Raw genomic sequence first — 27,922 nt, forward strand, 5'->3', positions numbered from 1 at the left:
CTATTTCTGTGAATGTAAATACAAATTGCTTTAAACAGGTAATTATATTTCTTAAATGCTGTTAAAACAAACAAACCAAGGACAATTTAAAAGTCATATTGATAACATTTCTTTGTAGCTGAACAAACATATTAATAAAATACAATATTTCCCCAGAACTTTTAGAAAGGTGCAAATGAAAATATTGCTTTTCCTTAAAAAAAAAATACAAATAAATAATATTGTGAATTAACCATTGAAAAAATGTTGTAGGCTTGAAAATGTATGTTTTGATTATCTCTGTGGGAGATAACTGATAACTTTGATTGCCGCTTCTAACAAGGCTAGTGAGCATCAGTGATGAAGTTGCCAGTTTTCATCGGTCAGATTGTCAAAATGACAAAAAAAAACTAAATCTCTAAGGAGCTACTTTAGCATTAGTGACGGTTGCGTCCAGTCAATTAATGTATAACAAACATGTGCAATCGAAGGGATTTAGAAGTGGGTACCCAACTGAAAAATAAGTAGGAATATGCCGTGTACGCTCTGCACTACAGATGGGACTCTATAATTCTTATACTCACAATAAATTGATCTGGCAAATTTCCATTATCCGGATAATCATAAATATCGTCTCGAGTGTCTAGCTCACTATCATGGCAGAAAAGTAAAATATAGAGCCCAATTAAAAAAATATAGCATACAAAAATACATGTTTTCTTTTATTTATCTTTATTAATGCAGGGAGACCTTTGATGATGTATGATCATCTTATTTAATATTACTTGATTGTTTTGCGCTTAAAAGAATGTTCACTAAAAATAGATGTCTTATCTGTGTCAAATAAAAAATGTTCTTACCTAAAACTGCAGTAATACCAGTATGTTTAAGTGCCACTTTAAGAGTTTTAAGCATATTTTGAAGATTATTGGGGTAATATGGTGAATTGCAACTATTGTGGCCAGGATAATTGTTACCATGACTACCCTGCACTACACCCCCGCTTAGATGACAAGCGAAACAAAAATGAGCCAAATCAGAAACCGTAGAACAGGGTCCAGGTTCAGTGTGTTGGGTTCATGTGCATTTCTGATGTCATGTTCAGTTTCAGATCATACTGTACCAGTTATTTTGTATTCATCAGTCCCCTCTAGTGTTCATAAGACATATTCTACACAACTCAGTAGTTTGTTTGTGTGATAAAATGCCCCTCAGTTGATCAAAAATGTAAAAAAAACATCATTCCAAATTATTCCAATAAATTGTGACTACAACTTGACAGGATGCAACGTGCATATAGGAGGATGATATATATCCTGAGTCTTAGTGGTCTGGTATTCAATTAATTAAACTACTTCAACACATTAACAGATTTCATTCCTCATGCAAACCATTAAGAGTATTGACACAAACTATGATAAGAAATTATACAGACCATGCTCTCTTCAGTGATTTTTTATGGGTCTTTATGGGTGTTTTAATATAGTCCATCCATCGTCTACCGCTTTATCCTGTATTCAGGGTCGTGGGGGGGCTGGAGCCGATCCCAGCTGTCATTGGGTGAAGGCAGGGTACACCCTGGACAGGTCGCCAGTCTATCACAGGGCCAACATATAGAGACAAACAACCATTGATGCTCACATTCACACCTACGGGCAATTTAGAGTCACCAATGAACCTATCCCCATCCTGCATGTCTTTGGACTGTGGGAGGAAGCCGGAGAACCCTGAGAGAACCCACGCTTACACGGGGAGAACATGCAAACTCCACACAGAAGGAACCCGACCCGGGAATCGAACCCAGGACCCTCTTGCTGTGAGGCGACAGTGCTACCCACTACACCACCGTGCAGCCCATCGTTTCATGTTCTCCAGCTTTAAATGCAGTTACTCACTAACATCCCCAAATCAGTGACACAAAAGGACAAAGGACTTTGAATTCTGTTTCATCAGCACTTATCACTATTGGCTCACTGGTCAATACAACACCAACACATGGACTGTCTGACTGGTGAACAATCTTTTACTTAGAAAGCAGATTAACACTCAAGACTAAAGTGATGGAGTCAATGTCTCCATGTACTGTAGTTTTCCACCATGTATCCTTCTTCTCTCCAAGGAATATCATTAACACAAGTTATTTGTTAGAATTTACTGGGTTAACAGCATGAAAATTGAAATGTCACTGGATAACATTCAGAAATATCAGACTATTTTGAAATCAAACCGTTAATAAAGATAAAATAAGATTGCAAATTACAATGTGGCAGTGAAACCCAGTCATGTATGTGAAACTCATACATGACTAGCACGCATGAGCTATATTTGAATAGGAGAGGGGGTAAGTGGTATCCTAGGGGTTAAAGGTTGAAAGTGATTGTATAAAAAAGAGTCCGAGAGACGGTGAGTGAGATTATTCACGTAGGAAGGGACTGTGGGACTGTTCTCTGTTCATCATGGATTTCTCAAATGGGATTCTGATCCTGTGTTCTCTGTTATGTTCAGGTAATCAATCAGATTTTGTTTTCTCCTGTTAAGTTGTTTGATGTCTGGAGATATGGATTTTATTTTTACACTTCTAAAGCGTCAAACAAACTGTTGCTCACACTGCAATATGAAAGAATATATGTATAAACATAAAGTAAACAGTAGTGTTGTTTTAGAAGCGGTGTCCAGAGTAATGGGGAGATTTCTGGAAAAACACATTGTTGTTATGTATCAATGCTGTGAGCAGCACAAACAAGGCAGAATTCTTAACATCACGGGAAATCAAACGCAAAAAATCTGCAATACCATTATTTTTTTACACCGATCCTTACTTTTTTTAAGTGAAAATATCGTAATATTCTTCTGACACTATTTTACAAAATTTGTGTGCATTTTCCTTTGTTTGCTTTTTGATCAAAAGCACTTCTGTTCAATCTGTGTATTTGCTCAGCGTGTTTGCTTTGGGGTGGCGTGTGTTTACACTGCATTTTACCCAGACCCATCTGAAGGTTCACAGAGTTGCATTGTACACACGTGTGTGTGTGTGTGTGTGTGTGTGTGTCTGGTATCACCAGCTATCTCTTTCTCTGAAGTGGCTGGTCAGGCTCCTGTCGTCTCTGTGGTGCCCCGGTCTGCTACCGTGCGCCAAGGGGAGTCTGCCAGCTTCAGATGCCAGGTGGGGAGAGGTGCACAGCCAATCCAACTGGTGTGGAAGAGAGCCAATAACGAAGCGTTACCAGGTCAGGAGTAATTACATGTAAGCATTGTTCATACAATATAAACATCCTTGAAGTGTCTCTGTATTCTCCTGTGTCCTTCTAGACAATGTTAAGACCGGTCCTGATGGCTCTGTACTGACAGTTGCTAACGCTCAACCTGAAAACCAGGGTCAGTACCGCTGCATAGCATCCAATTCTGCAGGACGCAGCACTACCGCGGCCGTGCTCAACGTCAAACGTAAGCTTCTGTTCACAATTTAGTTCAGCCCACACCTTTACTGTCCAGGTTCACTTTCACATTGTCCTTTCCTTGAGGCAGCACACAGTTAGCAAACATTAGCAAAAAGAGACAGCACATCAGCATGGTGTCCTCTCCAGTATGGCACTGAGGCCCAGACGGAGCAACACATTCCTGGCCGAGGGATGATGAGGAGGAGGAACGACAAGCCTCAAATCTATCCATCCTCTTAGATCATTTCTAAAGAGCAGCCAGAATCTCATGTGTGTTTGAGAGAGGTCACACGTGAAAGAGCACTTATGACCACGCAGTGTCTGGAGAGCATTCCCCCTACTGCACATCAGCACAGAGATGCTTGGAGTGGCTGGTAGTTGACCCTGATTTTGTTTGTTTTGTTCTATTATTTAGAATGAGAAGAATGAGGCAGAAATAGATCTGTTTGATGAGTAAAATAAACAAATATGTCAATAACAATTTTGCCAAACCAATGTAAATTATGTAAGTAATCTGTTCACAAAAATATTATTGAAGGTTAGATATGTCACTCATGTCTGTGTCCTCTGTCAGATGCCCCTAAAGTGCACCTGACACCTGCAGGGCCCCTGCAGGTAAGGATGGGTGACCCTTTGTCAGTGGAGTGTCGGGCAACAGGCAGGCCACGCCCCACACTGACCTGGAAACGCCAAGGCTCCACCCTGCAGCTGGTTACCAAGGAGACAAATGATGTCAACACCATACAGGTGAAATATGAAGACATGCGTCGTAATTCCTTTAAAATGTACACAATTTAAAATGACAAATTTAATAATGGTCATCTCTTTTGTCAGTGGCCTGCAGTGCATCCAGAGGACTCAGGTGTTTATATTTGCCAGGCTGAAAACAATGAGGGGGTGGCAGAGGTCAAAGTTGAGGTCATTGTCCAGGGGCAGCCAGGAGCCCCAGTGGCTTCAGTGGGTGCGAGAGAAATGACAGTGGTGGAGGGACACACAATCACGATGGAGTGTCAGGCCAGTGGTAAGACATCTGTATGCTTGTGTGTGTGTGTCTGTGTGTAACTCAATATATCTGTGCTGCTCTCACTTCTTATTTTTCACTTTATTCTCCCTTTCTCTTCCTCCTTCTAGGGTCCCCCCTTCCCGTCATCTCGTGGTCCAAGCTGAGAGCACCATTACCATGGAAACACACAGTGGCTGGTGGAGTTTTGACACTGACCAGCGTGGGGCGCCAAGATTCAGGACAATACATCTGCAATGCAACCAACATACATGGCTACAGCGAAGCATACACACAGATGGAGGTGGAGAGTGAGTTGACAACGCAGATGACAAAGACAGATACTGTACATCCAGATTGTCACTGCTCATGATTTTTCTCCTTCATGCAGGTCCTCCATATGCCACCTCTCTACCTGACCAGGTGAGGCTCCGGCCCGGAGATGCCCTACATGTGCAGTGCCTTGCCCACGGCTCTCATCCCATTCAATTTGAGTGGAGCCGGGGGGTCAGGGCCAGCCTGCCTCCAGGAGCAGTGACCACAAAGGACGGAAAGCTGCTCATAGCCCAAGTTAAACTGAGCGACAGCGGAATGTACAAATGTGTGGCCACCAACCACATTGGTTCGAGTCAGGCACTTGCTAAAGTCGTCATAAAAGGTTAGCTAGCGTTTCGGTTGAGGCAATTCAAAGTCCATCCAAAATAACTGATCTGACTTTCTCTGCTTTCTTTACTCTCTAATCTTGTTTCTTAACCTCTTTTTGTCTTATGTTTACAGCTTAATCCGTTGTGGTCTTGACATACCATCTACACAGCATCTTCTGCAAGCTGGGGTTGTTACTATCAAGACAGCTAATGCTGAGCAACCAGAACAAATATATTTAATAGATTCCTATATTTTGATGTATGACGTGAAAGATACCAATGCTGTTTAAACTGCTTGGTTTTATTGTACAAATAGTTAAGGTTGTACTTTTATAGAAAACTAATGATGTTTCCATTGTTGCTCGGGTCTCATTGCGAAAGCTTTTCTCCTGAACTCAGTGTGGCCTGATATCCTACAGTATGTGTGTGGGAGTTCCTGCTTCTGGAATGCCTCTGCACACTGTCGGCCTCCATCATGTCATTCGCTAATTCGACACTGCTGCTCTTCCAAAGTTGAAAGGTGGGAAAATAAAGAAAAGCCTGATTTAATATATGAGCCCTTATTATGCCATTTAATATCTAAACAATAAAAACAAAAAAATATGTCTAAAGTTTGTTGAAATTAGGGACCTCACAAAAATGATTAGGAGGGAAGGGGGTTCAGAAAAGTGGCAATTCTACTAAAAGGATAGTTTTCCCTTTTTTTAAAGAGCAGGGAGAAGGTCTTTTTTTCAATATTAACAGACAAGTTAAATTGAAATAATAATTGAAATAATGATTCCTAAAATATATACATTGTCCATAAAGTTTAACTATGAAATATGGCCATAGTCTATGTGATGTCACCTAAAGGTTTCTGAAAAGCCAAAGTGAAGCTCATCCTGGCAGTGACGCATTCAGCTAATCTAACATTTTTGGCAAAGAAGTTGAGTGTGGAAGAAGCTAAGGGAAGGCCGAATGAAGGCTTGTTGCTGAAAAACGCCCACCTAGCTCAAAGCTAACAAGCTAGCTAAGGCTCACAAGCTAGGCTATATGTTACTCCGTGTTAGCTAGCGGGCTTACGTTAACACCGTGGTCTTGTTGCTTTTGGTTGCCAACTTGTAGCAGTGCCAACACAAAAATAAAAACACGAACATTAAAATTTCACTCACCAAAACATATTTGATACTACTATTTATTTCTCACATGAAACCATACAACGCAACGATAAAACTCCAGAATTTGTGCATTAATATTATTGACCATAAAGCACACTCCTTTCTTCTTGCCACCATCCTCCGTTTTGTCTTATGACCTACTAGAAGTGTGTGGTGGTGTCTGTATTTTGTCTTTTCTTCTTATTTTGCTGTGTTCAGGACTTTTCTGGGAATAAGCCCTGAGCCAATAAGCATTGTGTAAATCCCTGCCACTTGGTCATGTCCCTCTGCTCACAGACCTCACAGTCCTGATACAGACACAGAAAGAGAGCAGACAAGCCACAGAAAGATGAGCATACCAATACTTAACACAACTTCCCCAGGAGCCACATATTTAATAACATTATTTTTTTGCATTAAGATATCAAGGCTTAATGTGTGTTGTACCAGTTTAACATTATGCTATTGTCTTGAGACATTTGAGTGGAGAGCATTGCCATGTTTCCATAGTTTAACAGCTCCCCATTCCAGTCATTTTCCTACATTCTCATTATGTTTAAAACGTGTTGTCTACTATATGACTGGTGTCTAATCTGAGCATTGCTCCACAAAGTAACTTCTTTAACCACATGGTGGCAATATGTTCCTTTAAGAAAAGGCACACACCCATATCCATCAAGCCAAGAGCAATTTGAGCCTTCACACCCTTAACAACTGCTGGGACAGATGCAATGCACAGTCAAGCTATTGTTTTCCAAATCCCCAAGTTTAAAAAAAGCAAAAACACTTGGCTGATCAATGCAGCCCTCTGTGTAAATACGAACTGTAAACTCCTCTTGAAGAGGCAAAGTTCAGTTTGATCAGACAAATGACGCAATGACAGCCATGTTATGAGAGACAATTTAAATCAGCTTTGACTAAATGAGGTGTAAGCTCGATATTTATATATATATTTATAGAGTTTGTGGCTACAGTCGAAGGCAGAAAAGAGGGCTATCATTTCCAAAGCTGCTGCCAAAACGAGCCCTGTATCTGCCGTTTGTGATTGTGGCCTCTCTCTTGTGAAACGCCCAACCTCCACGCAGAAACAGGCTTTACCCTTTCCACTATTCCTCCCCTCCATCTTTACAAGCATCTTCAAAGCTGGGAGGAAACATCTGCCCTCTGTCACCTCACTCCACCCCCTCACTTCACAGACAGTATGTAGGAGGGAGGGAAGACGGTGACAAAACAACTGAACTACAGAGGATATTAGAGGAGAGAAATGTACATACATTTCACATTTTTAATAATAAAGAGCTAGTGTGCTAGAAAAGAGGGGCAAATGTATCAGAGAGAGAGAGGAAACTCATTCATTAAATCTGATCCCCCTCTTTCAGTGTGTAAGCCTTTGTATACATATTAACTTGTCATGGACCTATGGTCTCTAATGGAGTCAGACATAAACAGCAAAGTTCACAGGAGTACAGATGACATACCAGAAACGGATGTGCGCAAACACACGCACAGACAGTTTGTCAATTTCAGAAGCACTGCATTGGTTTACATTACAACAGGAGTACACAGCAGTGTTGCATTTATGCTGGACCACATATTGCTTACGTTAGTCTTAAGAGGCGAGGAAAGAAAAAGAAAACAGGCAATCAGTCACTTCCAAATATTCACTTTCCTCTACGCCGTATAAACCATTACTATTAAAGATCAGCGTGACGTCCGTGCAGTAATATCGGAAAAAAAAGATTATTCAGGAAGGAACCAATGAGGTGACAGCTTCCTCAGGATGTTATAGGTGGAAAGGGGGCGCCTGTCAAGTCTGTTGCTATGGTTTCCACCTGCAAACTCAGATAAGCTGTGGCGGGGCAGCAGTTTGTTTCTTCAGAAGGCAAGCTGATGGGGTGATAGGGAGCGGGGTTCCTGTATTGCGTTAGCTGCAGTGCCAAGTTCACTACCAGAGTGCACAATAGCACACACAGCCTGCGCTCTGATCTCACATTGTGTCAATGAAATATTCCCGTTTCTAAGTGTAACAAGAGGTCACAACATTTCACCCAATGACGCTGATCTTAAAAAATGTCTTCATATCAATCAATTGAAATGTTGTCATGCTCAGAAAGAGTTAGCAGTAATCACTGTGAGAAAAAGTTTAATTGCTCATAAGAAGGGCTAGTTACGCACATTAGTATTGATAAGGGCAGGCAACAATGACATTTTCGTCATTACAGCTGATAGTACTTCCTCCTTGTTTGTCATGCTGTTTTCCTCATTCATTAGAATTTTATTAGCAATCAATCTAAGGGCCTTAAAATTCCTGCTTTAAAAAGTTCAAAAGTCTAGAATGTTGGGAACCAAATTATTAAGTCTGTGTTGTTTTATTATACCATGGTCTGGGTGAATACTCGATTCTGATTGGCTGGAGGGTGTAGGTTAAGAAGTGCTAATGTACACCTAGGAAAGACGTTTCGTCATATTGCCTGAAAACAGTTCTAAATTATTGCGCTGGCTCAAACGCTAGATGGTGGACAATATTTGCTGTAATAAAAACGATTTAGGAAACTATCTGTGAACTTTGATTCTTTGAAACAACAGGCGGTAAGTAGTGCACTGGCCTTCAGAAATGATACTTTGTATCACGCGTAACATCAGGTTACGCCATCATCTCACTTCCCATCACTGATCAACTGCTGCGGTCGGGTCGCTATGGCCACGTTGCTTGGCAACACCCTTACGATTTTAACTCTAAAAATTAAAGTATTATTAATTGATTAAATATTTCTTTCTTTCATAGGTGACCATGGTATAACCGGGATAATGAATGGACTTCGCGTCGTCCATTCATTTCTGTTAATGGACACCTCGTCTGGCATTATCCCTTACTTAACTTCTAGGTTCACCACCAATGAAGGGTGGTACAAAGCAAGTTGTACAGCCTCGGTTTGACACTTTGCATCCGACCTCGAGTGTGAACTGAAAGCATCTACACTTTGCTGCAACTGCCGTTTCTGTTCTTGGCTGTAAATGTGCACATTTTCACACTCTTTTCATACCAGAGATGCAACCTCGCTTGACGCAGTAATGGCGACTAGCTACTGTCTCTGCCTGAATAGTGTTTTACTAGTTTTAACAGTGAAGCAAATGGCAAAGAGGGGTTTTAAACATTTAACAGGAGTTTGTGGAATCCCAGGAGAATAAAGCCTTCTAAATGTAGACTGAAGAGTCGGGTGACTTACTCTGCCACACCCCAGATGACCTCAGCAGACACCACACAATTAAAAAAAAAACTTTCCCCCCTGATATTTGTTTAACAGCAATAGTAGGGTGGCTGTAGGTGGAGATAACACATAACAACAGCCCTGTTTTTCAGTAGCATCCAGCGGTGGTTGACACAATAAAACACAGCCAGCTACATCTGGTTGTAAAGGCGCTGCTGCTTGTTGCTGAGCACTATAAATACAAACCAGTGTTACATCAGTGGTGCATCCTGCGATCGCAGCTTTCTCCTCTTCACTTGAAATTCAAACCACATTACGGGCCATTAATTACACCTACACGTATTCACAACTCTGTTCTGCTTTTTACATTGCATATTTCTTCTGATGCCGGATTCAAATTCATCTTTGAGAATCTCAACCGCAATAGCACATGTGGGCGTATGTGTACCTTGCCTCCTGACGGTGTTCTACTGGTGTTGTGGCGTCGGAAGGAAACCACTTTAGGTTCAGAAAAAAGTGCATGCAGCACTTCTGGTTAAAAATACAGGGTATAAAAGCAGAAGACCAAGGGAGGCACACAGCGATCGAAAGCCACAGACCCAGCGAGTGTAGTACAGCACTTACAGTACATCACGTTGTAATACTTACTATTTCAACCAAAGAACATATAGGTCTTTCTTGACAGAATGTATTCTGTAATTGTGTTGATAAAACAACAGAAGGCAAATACTAAAATAGAACTGAATTAATTAATGAAAATATTGTCCTTGCTATTATTGAAATTAAATAAATAGTTTTGCAAGGACTAGACATTAATAATAATGACATATGAAAACATATTTGCTCATAATGGACCATTTACAGTAATTAAACTAAAAAAAGAAGAAAAAAAGAGCGATGCCGAGTCATTTCTGTACTTTTTCCACTATGAGCAATTATCTGCTACCCCCTAATCTGTATGAGTTGTGCTGTTTGTTTCTTATCCAGTTTGATGAAGTTGTATTTTGCTTCATGTCGTTGTATGACTGTAAGTTAGGACTCAATAAATATAAAACAGAGTTGAACATAACGAGACCAACGACAAGTGATGACACTCGAGGAAAAAAAGTGAGAAGAGGTGTTAAAAAAGGTGTCAAAAATGCATGCAGGTAGCTGAATAAACGATCACAGAGGAAAAAGTATCTGTTTAGTTATTTTTAGTTAAAAAAAAGCAAAAAGCTCTTTTCTCAAAGCTTGCTTGTATGTCTCTGTGTCGACTGAAACTCAGGATGTAAACAGCGTCTTCAACTGTATGATTATGATCCATTTAGTCCCCTCTGTTTCCATATGGACAGATCCTGTTTCAGTGTGTGTGTGTGTGTGTGTGTGTGTCAGCAGCGCTGGGCTCTGAAATTTAGTTATCCGTCAATATTACAAGATTTGATTCCACATCTGTAACATTAAACAGAAACACCATACTACTGAGATGCAATTTAAGGCAACTAGTTAATATATATTTAATTTATTGACGACCCCATGGGAATACATTCTTTTCCACGATCCATAGCTGGCTTGTGATGCTAACTTTGAAAAACAATAATATAATATGCTGTTCACTGTAATGTTAAAGAATAATAATCTTATAAACTCTTTCAGTCAGTTTTCGTTGAAGAAACAGAAACAAGCCGTTACTGAGCACGCCTTTGAGAATGAACTTAATCAGCAATCATGAATGGAATTATGACAGTAATTTAACTCAGGGGCATATATGCTTATGCTTATTTATTTTTTTAATTAAATCTGCTTCTCTGGTGACGATTTAGTTTTATTCTCCCAACACCTCTGCTGGGCCTTCATCAGTGTGTTGTTGCTGCTTTGAAAAAGCATTCAAATTATGCTTATATGTAACATTCTGTTACAAAAAATGCCATTTGGAAAAAGGATAGTTAGTTGCAGGGTATATTTTGTGACACAGAAGTGAGATGTTTATCTCCACATGTCTTATCCGGCTTGTGTGTAGAGTTTTGAAAGATGAGGAGATAGTCTGCATGACTTCTAGTCTTCTGATGTTAAATACAATACATCCTTTAAAAGCCTCATGATAAAGCTTACACAAACCAAAGGGTCCCACAAAGAAAAACATTCAGGTGTTTTAAAAGTTAAGTCAGGACACAGGATGTAGGGGAAAGCTTTCAGTTATGCCATGTTTCTCCAACACAGCCAGATCTGCCCAACATGTGTTACATGTCTGTGGTGTTGCAGGTAATTGCCGACATATGGATGTATTTATGCACTCTGATCAGCCATTTTGTGTACTGTTTACATACAGGACTGTGTCAGTATGGAAGGATTTTCATGAAAGCGTTTCAGTTTAGTTTTTTAATCAAGTGACAATGTGTCACATACAGTTCTAACCCCAGGCTTAATGTTCAGCTTTGTCAATGATCCCTGCTAATTGTTACCATCTTATAAACCCCCTACTGTTTTTGCTTTCGGATGACTAATTGTCATAATGGACAGACCATTTTACGCAACACTATGTTAGCGACGCATCTGCTTTTATTCAGCCTTTTGTTTGCTGGAGATGCTGAGGGGACATGAACTTGCATTCCCTCATCCTCTTCCTGCCTACATGTGTGGGTGATTTGTCTGTCTCCGTGCGTCTGCTCATTTGTCTCCGTATGTCGGCTCCTCTGTCTGCGCGATTATGATGAAAGATTATGACAGAGAGTCAAGAGGATGCTTGAGAAACCGAAAGAAAGACACAATGAGACACTGAACGGAGAAAAAGAGGCCATAGCAACCAGCTTTTCTCTCCCCGTGAACAAGCTGAGAAAGGCTGATAAAACAGAAGCGCTTTGTTATGGAAATTGCTGACACTGTGTGCATCAGCATCCTGTGTAACAATTGTGTATGTTATGCTCAGAAACAGAAGGGTGTTACGTGTGCATCAGATAACCCATCTACACCTGTCATGGTTACCACACCCTTATGAGTTTGACATAAATTGACGACATGTGGTGTTGTTGTTTGCTGCAACGTAATCATGACAACTATCATCTCACACCTGGAGAAAATATGAATCTACAGTACATTATGTACCACTCGTTCTCCCCTCCCTCCCACTTGGGTTGCTGTCCTCTCCTTCATAGCGGCTGGGTTTCACATCTGTGTTTTTGTGGCTTCCTCAATCAGAAGTAGAGCAAAATTCAACAGACCACTTGGAAAAACCACTCCGTCAAACTGTAAATGCAACCTACTGCATGGTAGGCCTGTCAAGCTTTGGCTTTCTCCACAAGCAATTTACAGCTTTTAAAGGGTATGGACAGTGGCGTCTTATTTTAAGCTGTTAGAACCAAAAACACAAGAGAAAAAGTCTGAGAAATAGATACAACAAAGTTGGATCCTAGGAAAGAGAAGCCTGTTTTGTCCATGATTTGAACTTCTGCTAAACTTACAGTCATCTCTGTAAACAGCATTGCCGTAAACCAAGAGTAACCGAGGAGGATGGGGCGCAAAGGTTAAAGTTCAACAGAGTTTTTGTTTCCATCTAGTTAGATTCACTCAGCAGTTGCCAGAACCAAAGTAACCAAAGATTATTCAAATAGTCCTGACATATTTTTTTTATTATTCCTAGAATGGTTGTAGTTGAGTCATTACAAAGCCTTATCTTGATGTAGAAATATATTTCAATGTTTGTGGAATGCTTTAGTGCAGAGCTTCATGTCATTAGATGATAAAGTTAAAAAAAACAAAAACAACTATCAATGATATACAACCCCGTTTCCTCTTAAACACATCATTGTGGTCCCATGGAGGACTTCACTTCAATAGGGGTCATCCTTCATCCGTCTCCGGTGTTTTTTCTTGCCGTCGAGGGGGTTGAGAAAACGCAGAGGATTTGTCACAGGAATTGGGTGAAGGGCTGAATATTTAGTGGGGAGGATGAGGCAAAGTAGGAGGAGGTTGAGTTGGTGAGAACAGATACACGATTACTTGCTGGCAAAACTCAAATACAGCAGCAGCTGTTTAGATTGAGTGTTAGTCATCGGCCTCTCTTCGGTTCCCCCCCCCCCCTTTCACAGTCTCTCATGAGAGCGTTGTGAATAGCTCCTGAAATAGAGCCGCTGGAGCGTAAAGGAAAATGTGAAAGACGGCGTAGACAGAGGAGGGGTTTGTGCAAGCAATGTGATACGGGACCAGTGTGAGAAATGTGTTCTCATGGAAAGACACGAAGTGAAAGAAAAGCGCAAGAAAGAGTGATGTGAAAGAGACGAGGCCACACAGATCCTTGTGTGTGTGTGTGTGTGTGAGGGAGGAAGGGGGGGAGAGAGAGAGAGAGAGAGAGAAAAGAGAGAAAGCGCGCGAGAGAGAGCGAGACCACGAGAGCGAGAGAGAACGGGGGAAGGAAATCAGAGCGAGGTATGCTGTGACTAAAGTCTGAATCTGAGAGAGGAAGAAAGCTGGTGAAGGTTCACTGTTATTTTCCCTGCTATACAATTATCCTCCACAGAAAGCCTTTCTGTTTTTTACTCTCGCACTGGATTTTATGAAGCTTTCTTGAACATTGTGAGAGGATCTAAACTTTTTTTCTTTTTACAGACCATCAAGAATTTAAGAACAAATTCATAGTTCTGATAAAGTAATCGGCTGTGTGGGGGATATTGGATTGGCTTTGACATGGGGTGTGAGAAGGAGCTACTTATTCTTGGTAAGTCCATCAATGACAGCTCTGTGAGTGTATATAAGTGTGTGTGTGTGTGTGTGAGGGTTGAGAAAAGGCACACCCATTTTATGAATATATGGCAGCTATGGAAACATTTTGAAGAAATGACTTCTTTTTAGTCCAAACTTCCATTTCTGAATTTCTAACTTTTAAATAAGCTCAACCACTAAAATTGCGTTCTCTGACCAGTGGTCACCACGCATCAGTAACGTTAACCCTGTCAGACAGTGCAGGGCTGGTCAGTTAGAGCAGCTCCTCAACCTGTCAGAGTAAAATAAACCCGAAGGCTGGATGAATGGCAGCGTGCAGAGGTCTGATGGCACACAGTGACTCACAAGAGGAATAATATGAGCCTGTTCCGAGTAAATCACAAATCATAGGATCGGCATTTGTTGTTTATACATCAGGCAGATTTCAAGCTCACCAACATTGATTATTTTTACTGGTTACACCCGTAAAACCTTTCTAACCTGCCAATTATAATATGATTTTTATTGCATTAAATGGGAGTGTCGGTCAAGCAGTCAGACTTATCGACTGAACTGTGTATTTATGCATCTGTTTTATTGAATGATCAAATTACTCTGTCTTAACCAGTACCAAACATGTTTCCTTCTTGTAGCATTGGTTCATTTTAGCAGCAAAACCACTCAATACGGCAAACTAGTCATTAAACTGCAACCCAACAGAGCAGTTTCCCCCATCTCTACGGAGCATATAGGCTTTTGCAGTGTTTCGTTTTTCTTGCCCAGAATTGTATGGTTTTGGTTTTATCACTCTCATTGACCTCATTTCCTGCAGCAGTAGGCAGTCAGTATTTCTGTTGGACATTGGTGGAGACCAAAATAGAGTTATAAGTAGTGTAAACTAACTTTTTCCAAGTTGCCTGAAACAGGACTTCAAATGCTAATGTCGCTCACTGTCTGATGGATGCTAACAATCATGTAGCCCATGACAACTTTATAAAAGGGGAAATTTCTATTTTGCTACTCTGCACCCACAAGGTAAAAAATCCCCCAAACAATGAATGTAGTTATAAAGTGGTCCATTATATGATTACATATTTTGGATTTAAAGAGTCATTTTGGCAGTGGTTTATAGGAGGCAGAGTTCTAAAATACAAGAGGGTCAATGTCATTCAAGTGTTTAAGTCTAAATGATTTTGAGGACAGGAGCTATTCCATGATTTATAACCCAAAACAATGTTCGAAGAGCCAGAACAGCTGCGCACAATATAAGCCTGAAATCATGTGCCAAAAAGATGTCACAAACTAGAGCCCGTCCATGATTTGTTTTATTGGTAATCAATAAAATCCTAATCTTCATTTTGTATGTTTACTGAGCATTAATGTATTGAAACACTTTTTTGCAAACATTACAAACAGAAAGAGAAAACCTGTATGCAAAAAGGGTTGGGTGTGTTTATAACTTCCATTTTCTACCAGGCCAGAGGTAATGCAACAGGAAGAGAGAGAGAGAGAGAGAGAGAGAGAGAGAGAGAGAGAGAGAGAGAGAGAGAGAGAGAGAGAGAGAGAGAGAGAGAGAGAGAAAAAAATGCAACATGAGCTAGAAGAAACGCACAAAGAGGACAGTTTGTTAAGTAATCTCATTCGCCACTATGCTTACTGGTAAAAATCAGCTGCGAGCTGAGCACAAAGTCGCTCTTTGTATATGCAGGCTTTGTTATTGTTGACAGTAATTTAGTCACAAAGTTAGAATCAGTCACACTGTTTCACATACTCACTGCTAAACACTCTGTTTTTCATAAAAGGTGTAACTGTGGGAGACCTACTTTACCACTGAATCCTGAGTCAGAAAATGTGACCGACATGTGCCTGTGTCGACATGTGGTGTGTAAGTAATATGACCAGCAGGCAGTGGAGTCATGGGTGGAGTTTAGCAGGAGGAAGGCAAAAAAATACATCATCATTACTCTGAACACTGTTTTGTTAAACCAAACAATCAATGAAAACACTTCACTGAAGGATCAGGCAGATATATTCATCTTGAAGTCACAGCAGCTACAATGGATTCCCATGGTGACCCATGTCAACAAGACCAAAAATCTACAGCCATGCAGGTGGCTCTGTAAGCTGTGCATTGGCAATGTAACAGCATGAAGTGTTGCCACAATACCAACATTTTAACTTTATATTCTGCAGGGTATTGCAATGTTTTTCTAGTATGGGTATACCGTGCAACAAGAGGGTGTGGCACTCCACAAAGGTTTACTTGTTTTGGATAAAACTTAGAATACCCTCAAATTTAGCAGTATATCTCTTCAAGTTGGTGTTCTCTATTTTAAATAACTGAAACCAGAGAAGTATTTGGAATGAAAGGGGACGACAATTTACTGACCTTTTCAAATTACCTTTTCAAAATGTACAAATGTTTTTTAGATTAAAGAAATGTAAATATTAAACAAAATTGCCTCGACAAAAAATAGCAGAACAATTAATTTGCAAAATGGAATTGGCTTATAAAAATAACTGTAGCTGTAAATGAGGAAGTTCATGACCCGACAGCCAACAGTTGAGCCAAGTACCACCTACCAGCCAAACTCATTTTACAGCCTCCATTACAGTCAAATATGCCTCTGAAAACATTTCAAGCGAGAAATAGGCAATGCAATAACAGAATCTTGATTCATATTTGTATAGCACTGACTAGTGTGACAGTTTGATCGGAACGCACAAGCAGTGATAGACAGTTGTGTTCGAGAATTGTTTTTCTTAGGGCGCGGTGGAATCACGCAATTGCATTTAGGCAGGGTTTTCCAGAAGTGCTGTCTGTTGGCCGGATGGCTAGACATTAAAACATTTCCAGCCGGCTACATTCTTACTGGGGCTTTTTTCCAAGTTGCTTCTCGTCCTATCGATTGGAGGTGCATTACATCCAATTGAGCGGAGTCTAATTCATGAAATTGAGAGCCATCATTGACTGCTCGTCTGTGATTGTATGCTTGTCATCCAGTCACACAAGAAGTAGGCAGGACGAATGCCCTTTTCCCGATTTGGCCATTCATACTCGTCAGACCCAACTCTGATCAGTACCATTAAGTGCATTGGCTAGCTAGCATGATCAACAATGCAAATTTTGACTTTCACTGAATCAGTCGCATTTACCCCACAATACATTTTGAGATTAGCTAAACTAAAAAGATAGCTGACTGCAGAGGGGAGTGACAGCGAGGGAGATAACTGTTAGTGGCAGAGAGCAGCTCCCGTCACATACCGAGTTGACAGTAAGTCGACGGAGTCTCGACAGAGTGCCACCATGACTGTGGTGCCACTCAGCTTGGCAGCTTCGGTTTCGGTACGGGTGCTGGGATTGGCCAAAAAGGGACAAGAAGGAATCATATCTCAGCGATTTCTCACATATATCAATGTGACGATATATCAAGTACTAAAAAGAACATTTAATTGCACGAAATAGGAAATATTTTCCCTCTTACTGCATGTATAAATGACTTCATGCATTTATCAAATAGCAATGAGCAATATATATATATATATATATATATATATAGAGAGAGAGAGAGAGAGAGAGAGAGAGAGAGAGAGAGAGAGATAGAATCTCCCTGCTTAATAGAGTCTCCCCCCTGCCTGAGTCCCCAGCTGGACATTATATGCAGTAGTGGAAAACCCTGTCTGGGAACACTAAAAGGAGGCAGAGGAACCCGAGATGTCACAGATAATCTGTCTCATTAACTGCTGAGTTTTTTTTTTATTATTGTCCTATAACAAATATATATACACACACATATAATAAGCCCACACACACACACACACACACACACAACAAAACTAGAGCAATTACACAGAAGGTTAGACTCACGATTCGGAGCCAATCCAGAACAAACGGCACATGGAAAGATTAAACCAGACGGTAATCTTTACCGGCAATAAATGACGTTATCCGACTTTGCGACGTCTGAATGTCCAACAAGTGTCTTCATCAGAGGGCCCACAGCTTCCCGGTCACCGTCTGACCTTGAATGCTGGGTCCACGCTCCCACTCAGGTCCTTAGTTACCGTATCCACACAAGCTAACTTAGAGAAACCGCTGCTAGCCGATGCTACACACTTAACGCTAATTAGCGGCCTGTAACTGACGCTCCCGCTATCATAGCAGCTAGCTGTTACGTGACTTCAGTTACTTAAATAATTCAGGCTTGTGCAAACACACACAAAAAGTAAGGCTCAGGCTAATTAACCGAGATTAAATAGTAGTGTTGTTACATGCTGTGCCGGGACTGCCAAGTAATCCAGGAAGATTTCTGTGTAGCGCGCGTCTAGGGTTGTGTCGTTAGACCAATGACGTAATTGATGACGCTCAACGCAGAAACGCGTTTAGAAAATATTGTCCGTGACTAAAAAAATAATAAAGTTTACCCTCAACATTCTTTTTTTGTTACACACATTCATTGCCCTCTGCCACGGCCTCTTTCCAGTTTTAGAACATTAAATGGCCTCCTTGCCATTATTATGAAACAAATATCGATCAAATTATTGATTTAGCCTACACACATTTGATTCATAACATAGAGGCCAAACTAAAAGCTTCTCTCAAGTACTGCTGCACAACATCTACAGAAGCTCCAACCACAACCAGAAATGTCCGAGCTGCATCTATAACTATATACATTTTTGTCAGATGCGCTTTCTATTCCAGCTGTACAATAATAATAATAACAACAATAATAACAACAATAATAATAACAACAACAATAATAATAATAATAATAATAAACATCATCATCATAATAATATATATTATATAATTGAATTTATATAGCACACTTAAAAATACAAGCAAACTCTCAAGGTGCTACACATAGGGTAAAAACAATAACAATAAAACGTTATAACCGAACACTTCCTCATGCTTATTGTTTTGCCCTTGTTGGTCCCAATTAATCTCCTTTGCTCTCTTTGGACAGTAAGCCCCCCATGCTGCATGATTTCCTCTGCAAACCAGACACTCTGACTCTTTCTCACAGTCTCCTTCACTCTCACTCTCCACAAATTTACCACAGACGGCAGAATCACTCCAGCACACAGACTATGCCCAAAACTTCCAAATACGTTTACATGGTAACGATTTGGGAAAATACTGCTACATGCTCCAAAAACATTATCCAAAGTGAAGCATACATTATTTGGTCTCAAACTCTGGCGACCATGAATGCCTGGACAACATTTAAATAATTAATTAGCAGCACAGATATTTCAGTCTGGACTTAAGTGTTGGACTGACCAAACTATCCCCCACAGACTGATCCTCAGAGCACTGGAGGTACCTTTTAACATATAAATGAAAGTCATCGATATTAAAAATCATGTAATCACTGTAGCCTGGGGAAGTTTTGTCATTGCAATTCGAGCAGTACTCAAATAGGGAACCATGACTGTGGGTTACAATTTTTGCACAGATGTTGCACCATCACCAGGAAAATTTCTTTTGAGCCAACTAGGGGTTCTTGAGCTGTCAAAGTGCTTTCCGGGAAGAATTAGGATTGGAAGTTTCTCATAAAGGCCTGTCTGCCTGAAAAAAGTCTGAAAGAAGGACACAATGCTCAGGTGTTGTCGCTCTGCCTTATTGTTATTGTAAGATTTTGATTTAACTATGCAATGAAACCAAATGGGCTCTCTTTCTCCCCCAGGTTTGTTGTGCATGCTGGGGCGATGTTCCTCTGACTGTGGCCAAGGCTTCGAATCAACAGGCCAAGAATGTGTTGGTAATACTCTGCCGTGACCTCTAATTATAACCCTCTCTCTCCACCGTCTTGCTTCTGTCCAACAATACTTTTATTGTGGCTTCTACTCAAGACAAGAGCTCTCAGAAAGATGCAGTGTTCCCGTTTTATTAAATACCTCTCCGTTAAGTTTACCAGGAAAAGCATTCTTTTTTGGGTGACATTCCATTTAGTTTTTCCATTTTAGGCATTTAAGCAGCTCATATCCAGATTGGATTGCAATGAAAACAACAGTAGAAGATGTTTAAATTCTTGCAAAAAGAATACAAGTGGACAGAGGAGCTAATAAAAAAAAAGAGCTACTAAGTAATATTGCTTAAAGTCAGAATGACAAGTTCACTATTGCCAGTGAGTGTTTCCTTATGTTTTGACCTGTGATAACTATCACTATAACTGTATTATACTTGTATCCATATTCAGATCTGGATGAGTGCAAAGAAGAGCAATGTGTCAACAACACAGAGTGCTTCAACACGATTGGCAGCTTCTACTGCCAGTGCCTTCCGGGCTACAGAAACACTTTACCAGAGGTTAACGTCACGGGACATGGACAGTGCATAGGTGAATGCGTGAGTGTGCAAGATCAGTGTCTCTCTCTCTCTTGTCCAACAGGCCTAACCCATCGTCACTTGTTTTTCAGATGTCAACGAGTGCGTGAAAGTTACCGACATCTGCGGCAACGCTGCTAATTGTTCTAACCAGATTGGGAGCTACACCTGCACCTGCCGCTTTGGTTACACCAACTCCTCCAGTGACCCTAGAAACCCGAACTGCATCGGTGAATAGTGTCTGTTTGTTAATGTCTACACTTTTCTTCACTGTGCTGGTTGTTTGCTGAGACCACGAAACAATATGCTCAACAGAATCACAAAGGTGTGTGTGTGTGTGTGTGTGTGTGTGTGTGTGCTGCTTTTTTTTGGTGATTTTTGTAAATATTTAAAAGAGCCAATCAATGGATGGATGGATGGATGATGTAACAACAACACAAGTAGGAAAGAGCAAAGGGACACAGTAATCTCTGTTATACAGCAATAATGTAACATTAGCTCGCAACTACTTCTCATACCAGACCAAATAAGGTTGAAGTAGTAAAACCCCTGAGAGTATTGGTGCTCTCTACTGCAAATCATTTCCAACTTTCAATGTATTATTTATTCATTCAAAAGTCGCTTTGAGCTGAACTGAAGTGGAGAGAGTGATAATGTCATCTTTTGGGAAATCCTAGATTTTCTGAGCAATTATGAAACAATCAGAAAGTTCTTTCCACCTATAAAATTTCCAAAAATGTCCCGGGTTAATCTTGAAAAGATCATACATGCTTTTGTTTCATCGTCATTCAACTATTGTTACTCCCTGTATTCCAACCTAAACCACAAAACCAACTCTGGCCTCCTGCTCGTAAAAATTGCAGCTCAACATCTCACGACACCGGTTGCCGGGAAAGTTCAAAACTCCTTTTGCCATCAATGAAAAGTGTGAAACTCAGCCGGTGAGATGATAATCTACTGTTTCCCTCTGTTTCATCTAGAGCTCGACTGTGCCAGCTTCAATGGAGACGGAGGGCCTTTGGTAAGCTGCGTCTTTACATACAAAATGACTGCAACAATTCAGAAATTTGTTAACGACGGTTTATTTTCCCGCCCGTCCCTGCCAATCAGCGAGCAGGGTCAGTTAGAATCCAGCGCTGAAGAACATTTCATCCGGGTTTCATCTATTTCCTCCAGCAGACCTCCCTACAGCCCTGTAGGGTTGAGCTACAGGATCAAACTGAATAGTCTCATTATTCCATCTCCCTGTCTCTGTCTCTCAGTCGCCCCCAGGCCTGGCACACATTTTGTCTATGATGAGAAACAGCTGCTTGGCTCTCTCCAACCCAAGCAACGCCGGTGAAAGGAAGACTGATGGGGAGGCGCTACTGGAGGTCAGAGCAGCGGGTAACGAGCGCACACATTCTTACAAATACGAGCCAATGCAGTGTTCTCAATTCCCCCCTCTCGCGTCCTGCAACTTGGGCAGAAACTTTTTACGGCGACTGAGGCCCTCCTGTCCCCCGGTCACCTGGACAGCAGTGGAGGTGTGAGCGGACTGCTGGGTACTGTGGAGAACGCTATCATGCTCATCGGCCCACAGCTCAAGCACAACTTCACCAAGCTGGAGACCAATGAGACAGGTAACACTGGCCACCAGCTCAGCTGTGATTTGCATGCTTGATAAATGGATGAGGATGGCTGTATGCATAGTTTAATAAGTGATGGACGTGAACTGTTTTGAACTCAAACAGCGGCAGAGATTGCAGTGCAGAGGGGAAAGACTCGTCCCACTGGACCAATCCATCTGATCAATGAGAATGCAGCACTTGACACCGACTGGACAACAGCAGCTGGGACGGGATCATACCCTGGTGAACTTCTCTTCCGATAAAAAGGCTATAATTGACTTCTTTTTTTTTTTTTTTTAAGCAATGATTACTATGATATTCCTTATTGTCCTTTACAGGTTTTGCTCTGGCTGCGTTAGTGAGCTACAAGAACCTTGAGAAATCGGTTAACTCGTCCTTTGACAAGATCACAGGATATGAAAAGGATGGTGTGACTCCCACCTTTCAGATCTCCTCCAAAGTCGTGTCTGTCGTGGTCTCTAACCCATCCACTCAGGACCTGAACCGCCACGTGCAGATCACCTTCAAACATCTACAGGTTAGCCCCACCCGTCGGTTCTCTCCGTGTGGTCCGTGTGTCCTACTGCTTTTGACCATTATAGTAAAAAAACAGTACCGGTATGGAGAAAGAAATACACGTATTGGCCTTCCTTTTGACAAGTTGGTGTTGTTTTGTGCGTAGGACACAGAGAATGTGGCTAAAGGGGTTTACATCTGTGCTTACTGGGATGAGAGTGGGGCCTGGTCCACACATGGCTGTACCCAAAAGAACACGAGTGCCACACACACTGTGTGTACATGTGGACACCTGAGCAGCTTCGCTGTGCTCATGGCACTCTACCCCGTAGAGGTAACGCACACACACACACACACACACACACACACACACACACACACACACACACACACACACACACACACACACACACACACACACACACACTGTTATGAATAAATGGTAACCATGGGAACTTATGTGTCTTCTACTAGAACTCCTTTGAGCTCCAGGTGTTGACCAAGATAGTGCTGACCATCTCCCTGCTGTGCCTCGTGCTGTGCATCCTGACGTTCCAGTTTTGTCGCTCCATAAAAGGGACCCGCACCACCATCCACCTGCACCTCTGCATCTGCCTCTTCATGGCTGACCTCATCTTTCTGGCTGGCATTTCACAAACGGACCCTGTGGTATGTTTGTCAAGCGGTGTCTGCAGCTACACGTGCCGCAATAACCTGATTCAAGTCATTTGATTCAAAACGTTTACACTGGGTTGAACTGTTCACTTCCCGTTTACATGCAACAGCGGAACATTACCACAATACTAGACCTCAAGCCTGTCTTTCTGTACAGTTGAATAACCCCGTACTTATCTGAGGCAGAAATGCAGAAAAAAACATCACAACATTTCAACAGACTCTTTCGAGAAGTCCGGCGGTGGAGGAAAATCGCAAAATTACTAAATAGGAAGTTTTGTCTGAAGTTACTGTTAAAAAGCAGAGCACACTTCGAAAATGACCCAATACAACACATGTGTGTTAATCAGTGGTGGGAAGTTGCCGTATCTACAGTTTTGGGGAATTTATGCTTTCCATTTTCATGCAACCCTACTCCACAACATTTCATCAACACATTTTATGTGCTATAGTTACCCTCTTAAAGTGATCACTGCAAATCTGATATTATCCTTCTTTATGTGGTCATCGTTACAGGGCGGCTGCAGGTTCGTTGCAGCGATGCTCCATTTCTTCTTCTTGGGAGTTTTTACCTGGATGCTGTTAGAAGGGGTGCAGCTGTACCGCATGGTGGTCCTGGTCTTCAACGCCAACATGCGGACCCTCTATCTATTGGTCTCCGGTTACGGGGCACCCCTTGTTATCGTCATTATATCTGCCATCATTCGACCCAGCGGTTATGGCACCGACGATTAGTAAGTGTTACAGCACGTGTGTGTGTGTGTGTGTGTGTGTGTGTGTGTGTGTGTGTGTGTGTGTGTGTTTGAATACTGTGTGTGATAGCAATGACATCAGTGCATTGCAACGACCTGCTGTTATGTCTCTCGGTGACGTCAGAGAAACCACATGTGTGTCCTTCTTCCCAAACCAGCTGCTGGCTGTCCCTGAAAGACGGCCTCATCTGGAGTTTCTTTGGCCCCGTGTGCATCATCATCATCCTCAACGTCTTCTTTTTCATCGTCACCGTCTGGAAGCTCGCCCAGAAGTTCACCAGCCTCAACCCGGACCTCACCAAACTAAATAAAATCAAGTCAGTGTGTGTGTGTGTGTGTGTGTGTGTGTGTGTGTGTGTGCTTGTTTGCTTGCAACAGCATGGTTTTGTGTGTTGGTCTGGTCTTGCTGTTGTAATGTGTGAAGCAATGTGAACCACACGTCCACTAGTACACCAGTACGTATGTTGGCCAGACAGAGCCGCTATGGGGAATTAAAAAATGCATGGAAAGAATGTGAGAGTTTTGTGAGGGGGAAAATGTAGTGAATGTTTAGACAGTAACGTACAAACTCTGCTCTCTGTGTTTAAGTGCTACTGAGGCCCCCCCCCCCCCCCCCCCCCCCCCTCCCACTCCATCTATGCATGGTCATTTTTTACTCCACTCAGTGCATCTGTAGACAACGCTGTATAAACACGAGCAGCTGCAGAACGCATCTCAGCTTTGATGAAAGAAAAAGAAAAATCCATCCTGGTTCATCAATCAGGGGTGTTCGCTTTAGTCCAGGGAATACGAATGAGAACTTTCTGTGCTTTAAATCAAGGGAGCAGTTCTTCAGTTCGGAAAAAAAACAAAACAGAGAGCATTAGATTATAATCAAAGGTTTTCTGTGGTTTCACATCACAGATGGATTTGCTCCAGTTCTGAGCGACTGGAATTAACACTGGGTGTTTTTAGATGGTTCAACTTTTATATGCCATCCATCTTGTCTTTATCACGATGTGGATTATATTTGAAATTATTAGAAGGAATATGTGTGATACATCACCATGTACTACAAAAGGGCCATGCAGAGTTGAAATAGTGTGTATATATATATATATATACACATATATATGGAAGAAGGGTGTGTATATATATATATATACACACCCTTCTTCCACCAGCTGTCAGTAAAACCTGCCGTTCCTCTTTCTCTCTTCCTTTATACTATTTAGGGGTTTTCCAAACACTGTAGTAGTAACTGAGTCATCCATGTGTTAATCTTTCCTTTCATTCTTTATCTGTTGCTGCCCCCCCCCCCCCCCCCCCCCATCCTCAAAACCCCCTCACACCCCCCTTTCCTCTGCAGAGCTTTCACAGTGACAGCTATTGCCCAGATGTGCATACTGGGTCTGATGTGGGTGTTCGGGGCCTTCTTGTTTCAAGAGGGGACCACAGCGCTTGCATACATCTTCACTATCCTCAACGGCCTGCAGGGAGCGCTGGTCTTCATCATGCACTGCCTACTGTCTAAACAGGTTCGATACAGTAGTAGGCTATGTGTGTGTTTGTATGCGTGTGTGTGTGTGTGTGTGTGTGTGTGTGTGTGTGTGTGTGTGTGTGTGTGTGTAACTACGTCTGTATGTGTGCGGGTTAGATATCAACATGGAACAACAAGAGGAAATGTAGCGACCAATATGAGCAGTGGATGTTTTTTTTCTCTGATGTTATGCCGCCCTCTGCAGGTCAGAGACGAGTACGCCCATTTCCTCTCCTGCATCTGCACACCACAGAAGAAGAGGTACTCCGACTTCAGCAGCACCAATCCCTCCAGTAGTCAGTCACAAGTAAGTATGAAGTGACCTCACGCACAGCCACGTGACTTTAATGTTGACACGGTGCATCACATTTCTTATTCCAATAATATAACATATAGCATTTATTTTGCACACTGTTATATTATCAATGTTTAGTTGCAGTCCATTGTCTAACATTGTTTCTGTTCGTGTAGGGTACTCGGAGTGGGCAGCACACCGGAGAGTCCCAAATATGAAACATCTTTCATTCTCTGTACCCCAAAGACAAAACTATCATACCTTAAACTAAACTGGGCTAATTTACCCCCGTTTTTCAAGCTTTAGATGACTTTTAAAACAAATCCAGTCATTATTTATTCACCATGATGTTAATTGAAACTCCATTTCAGTTTTATTGTACCACTTCATCAATTGTTTAATGGTACAACTGGTACAATTAATCAGGCATCATCTGACAATCCATTGCATTATGGGACAGGAAGCCTACATTTACCTCTTAGTTTTGCTTATTTTCCTCACTGATGATGTTCAATAATGCTGTAAATCGTGGGTCAAGCTGTACTGATAGTGACTGAATTTTTTCTCTCTTTTTTTTTCATTATTGTCACAGCAGACAATAGCAAACAAGTATTTTCTTCAGGAACTCTTTAAGTGGAAGTGAAGATATTTCAGCATCTTATCAGTTCATCCAAAAACATATCACAATCGAAATTTAAGCTGTATTTGTCTTTGGAGGGATTACAAGTGATACATAATCACTGATGTAGCCTATTTATTTTCAAGTGCAGGCTATAAAGTTTACGTTATGTAGGCGACAAGAAAATATGTGTGATGCTCTTTATGCTTGAAGCATGAGCAAACGGTTTGTGTTATATTTTATATAAAGGTTTTATGTAAGAATAAGGGTGGGTGTGCTTTGTGTTCATGGGATCTTCACAAAAGAATATTTCTTTCCATGTACTGTATTTAACAGTATGTCATAATAGCATATGTCCCAAAGTGCCTCCAATGTTCCCTTCATGATCCTACAAATCCCACATGTCTGCTGTTTTTTGATTTGAAACAAAATAGGTGACATTTTTTCATCACTTGTGGCTATTTTTTTTTTTAATAATAATAATATTTCTTGTTTTGCAATTGAGCTGTGCCTTTTGTCACTGGTTTATGTGAAGATATAGTTCTTATTTTTAAGAAGCAAACAAGTAAACAAATCCAACCCAAAATAGCTGCTTGGGAAATTCAGGGAAACGGACCCACCCTTCTGATAAGCATGCGGCTTCCTGCTATCAAACCGTGTTTATGGGATACAATTTTATACTGTTTTCATGTTATGTTGTTATAGCTGTAAGCTAACACACATTGTTAGTGACTGTAAGGTATCACATCCCTGAAATGAGAACTTCAAGCATCTGGATGAGGTCTAATGGGACTGGTACTGCCCCGTGTCTGTTTATTATTGCACTTTTCTGTTGTAAAAATGATAATCCAGCACATCTTCGCTCACATGGTGGATGAGATCATCATAGAACACTTGAGGACCAGCCTCACTTACAAAACCTGAACGGTTAATTCGTTGAAATAAAGCTATCAGTTCTATATTTTTATATTTTCTATTAAGAGAGAGAGACCTTTTGGATTTAAATGTTTTTATGTGATTGGTTTTGTCCTGTAACTTATGTTATATTTAAATAGCTTCTCTCTTTCGAACCTGTGAGCCTAGTTAAGACCACACGAGTTGGTTAAACAACGTAACTGTGTGGCTGCACTTTTTTATTTGTGGTCAATGATGCCTTTTATTCATGCATTGCAAAATGTATGCTTATGTGAAATAGCTATGTGCATTATACATCAATTTGTGAATGTAAGAATCTTACTGTTAGAATATGTAGGCCTACTATTGTTCTAGTTGAAATGTACATGAACTTATTTTTCTACTTGTTTTGTTGTTTGGTACTGTTTTCCTTAAAGAATATGCACCGCAGTTTTTTTTTTAATTTTATTAAAGCTATTTCTTCTGAAAAATCTCTGTGTGCTTTATTAACATTAGTCCAGAGTTAATACCATTATTCTGTTGTGCGTTAAGCTCTGGTATGATACTTCTTGTTTAAATACTACATAATAAATGTGTTGTATTCCTCCACTGTACATGTAAATGAA

General features: G+C 41.1%; 2 protein-coding genes across 3 annotated transcripts; both read left to right on the forward strand.

Annotated features, from left to right (window-relative positions):
• Positions 1-2,358: 2,358 nt before the first annotated feature.
• Positions 2,359-5,609, forward strand: sid4 (secreted immunoglobulin domain 4). Its single transcript, XM_084006398.1, has 8 exons — positions 2,359-2,484; positions 3,060-3,206; positions 3,289-3,423; positions 3,991-4,163; positions 4,251-4,437; positions 4,548-4,727; positions 4,808-5,074; positions 5,194-5,609. Exons 1-8 carry the CDS (start codon positions 2,436-2,438, stop codon positions 5,196-5,198), a joined length of 1,143 nt encoding a protein of 380 aa, XP_083862524.1. The 5' UTR covers positions 2,359-2,435; the 3' UTR covers positions 5,199-5,609.
• An 8,130-nt stretch (positions 5,610-13,739) lies between these two features.
• LOC311011454 (adhesion G protein-coupled receptor E5-like) lies at positions 13,740-27,781 on the forward strand. 2 transcript variants are annotated; one of them, XM_084006396.1, is made up of 17 exons: positions 13,740-13,856; positions 13,987-14,095; positions 19,776-19,850; positions 20,289-20,429; positions 20,509-20,646; positions 21,397-21,437; positions 21,679-21,789; positions 21,885-22,038; positions 22,150-22,269; positions 22,365-22,564; positions 22,709-22,876; positions 23,017-23,211; positions 23,734-23,951; positions 24,128-24,286; positions 25,318-25,486; positions 25,694-25,795; positions 25,960-27,781. In XM_084006396.1, the coding sequence occupies exons 2-17, from the start codon at positions 14,065-14,067 to the stop codon at positions 25,999-26,001; spliced, it is 2,064 nt and encodes a 687-aa protein (XP_083862522.1). In that variant the 5' UTR covers positions 13,740-13,856; positions 13,987-14,064; the 3' UTR covers positions 26,002-27,781. The 2 variants fall into 2 exon arrangements, with proteins under 2 accessions (XP_083862522.1, XP_083862523.1); XM_084006397.1 differs by having other exon boundaries at positions 13,763-13,806.
• The last annotated feature ends 141 nt before the right edge of the window (positions 27,782-27,922 follow it).

This window comes from Eutrigla gurnardus (assembly GCF_963514095.1).
Source record: "Eutrigla gurnardus genome assembly, chromosome: 3".
Taxonomy (NCBI): domain Eukaryota; kingdom Metazoa; phylum Chordata; class Actinopteri; order Perciformes; family Triglidae; genus Eutrigla; species Eutrigla gurnardus.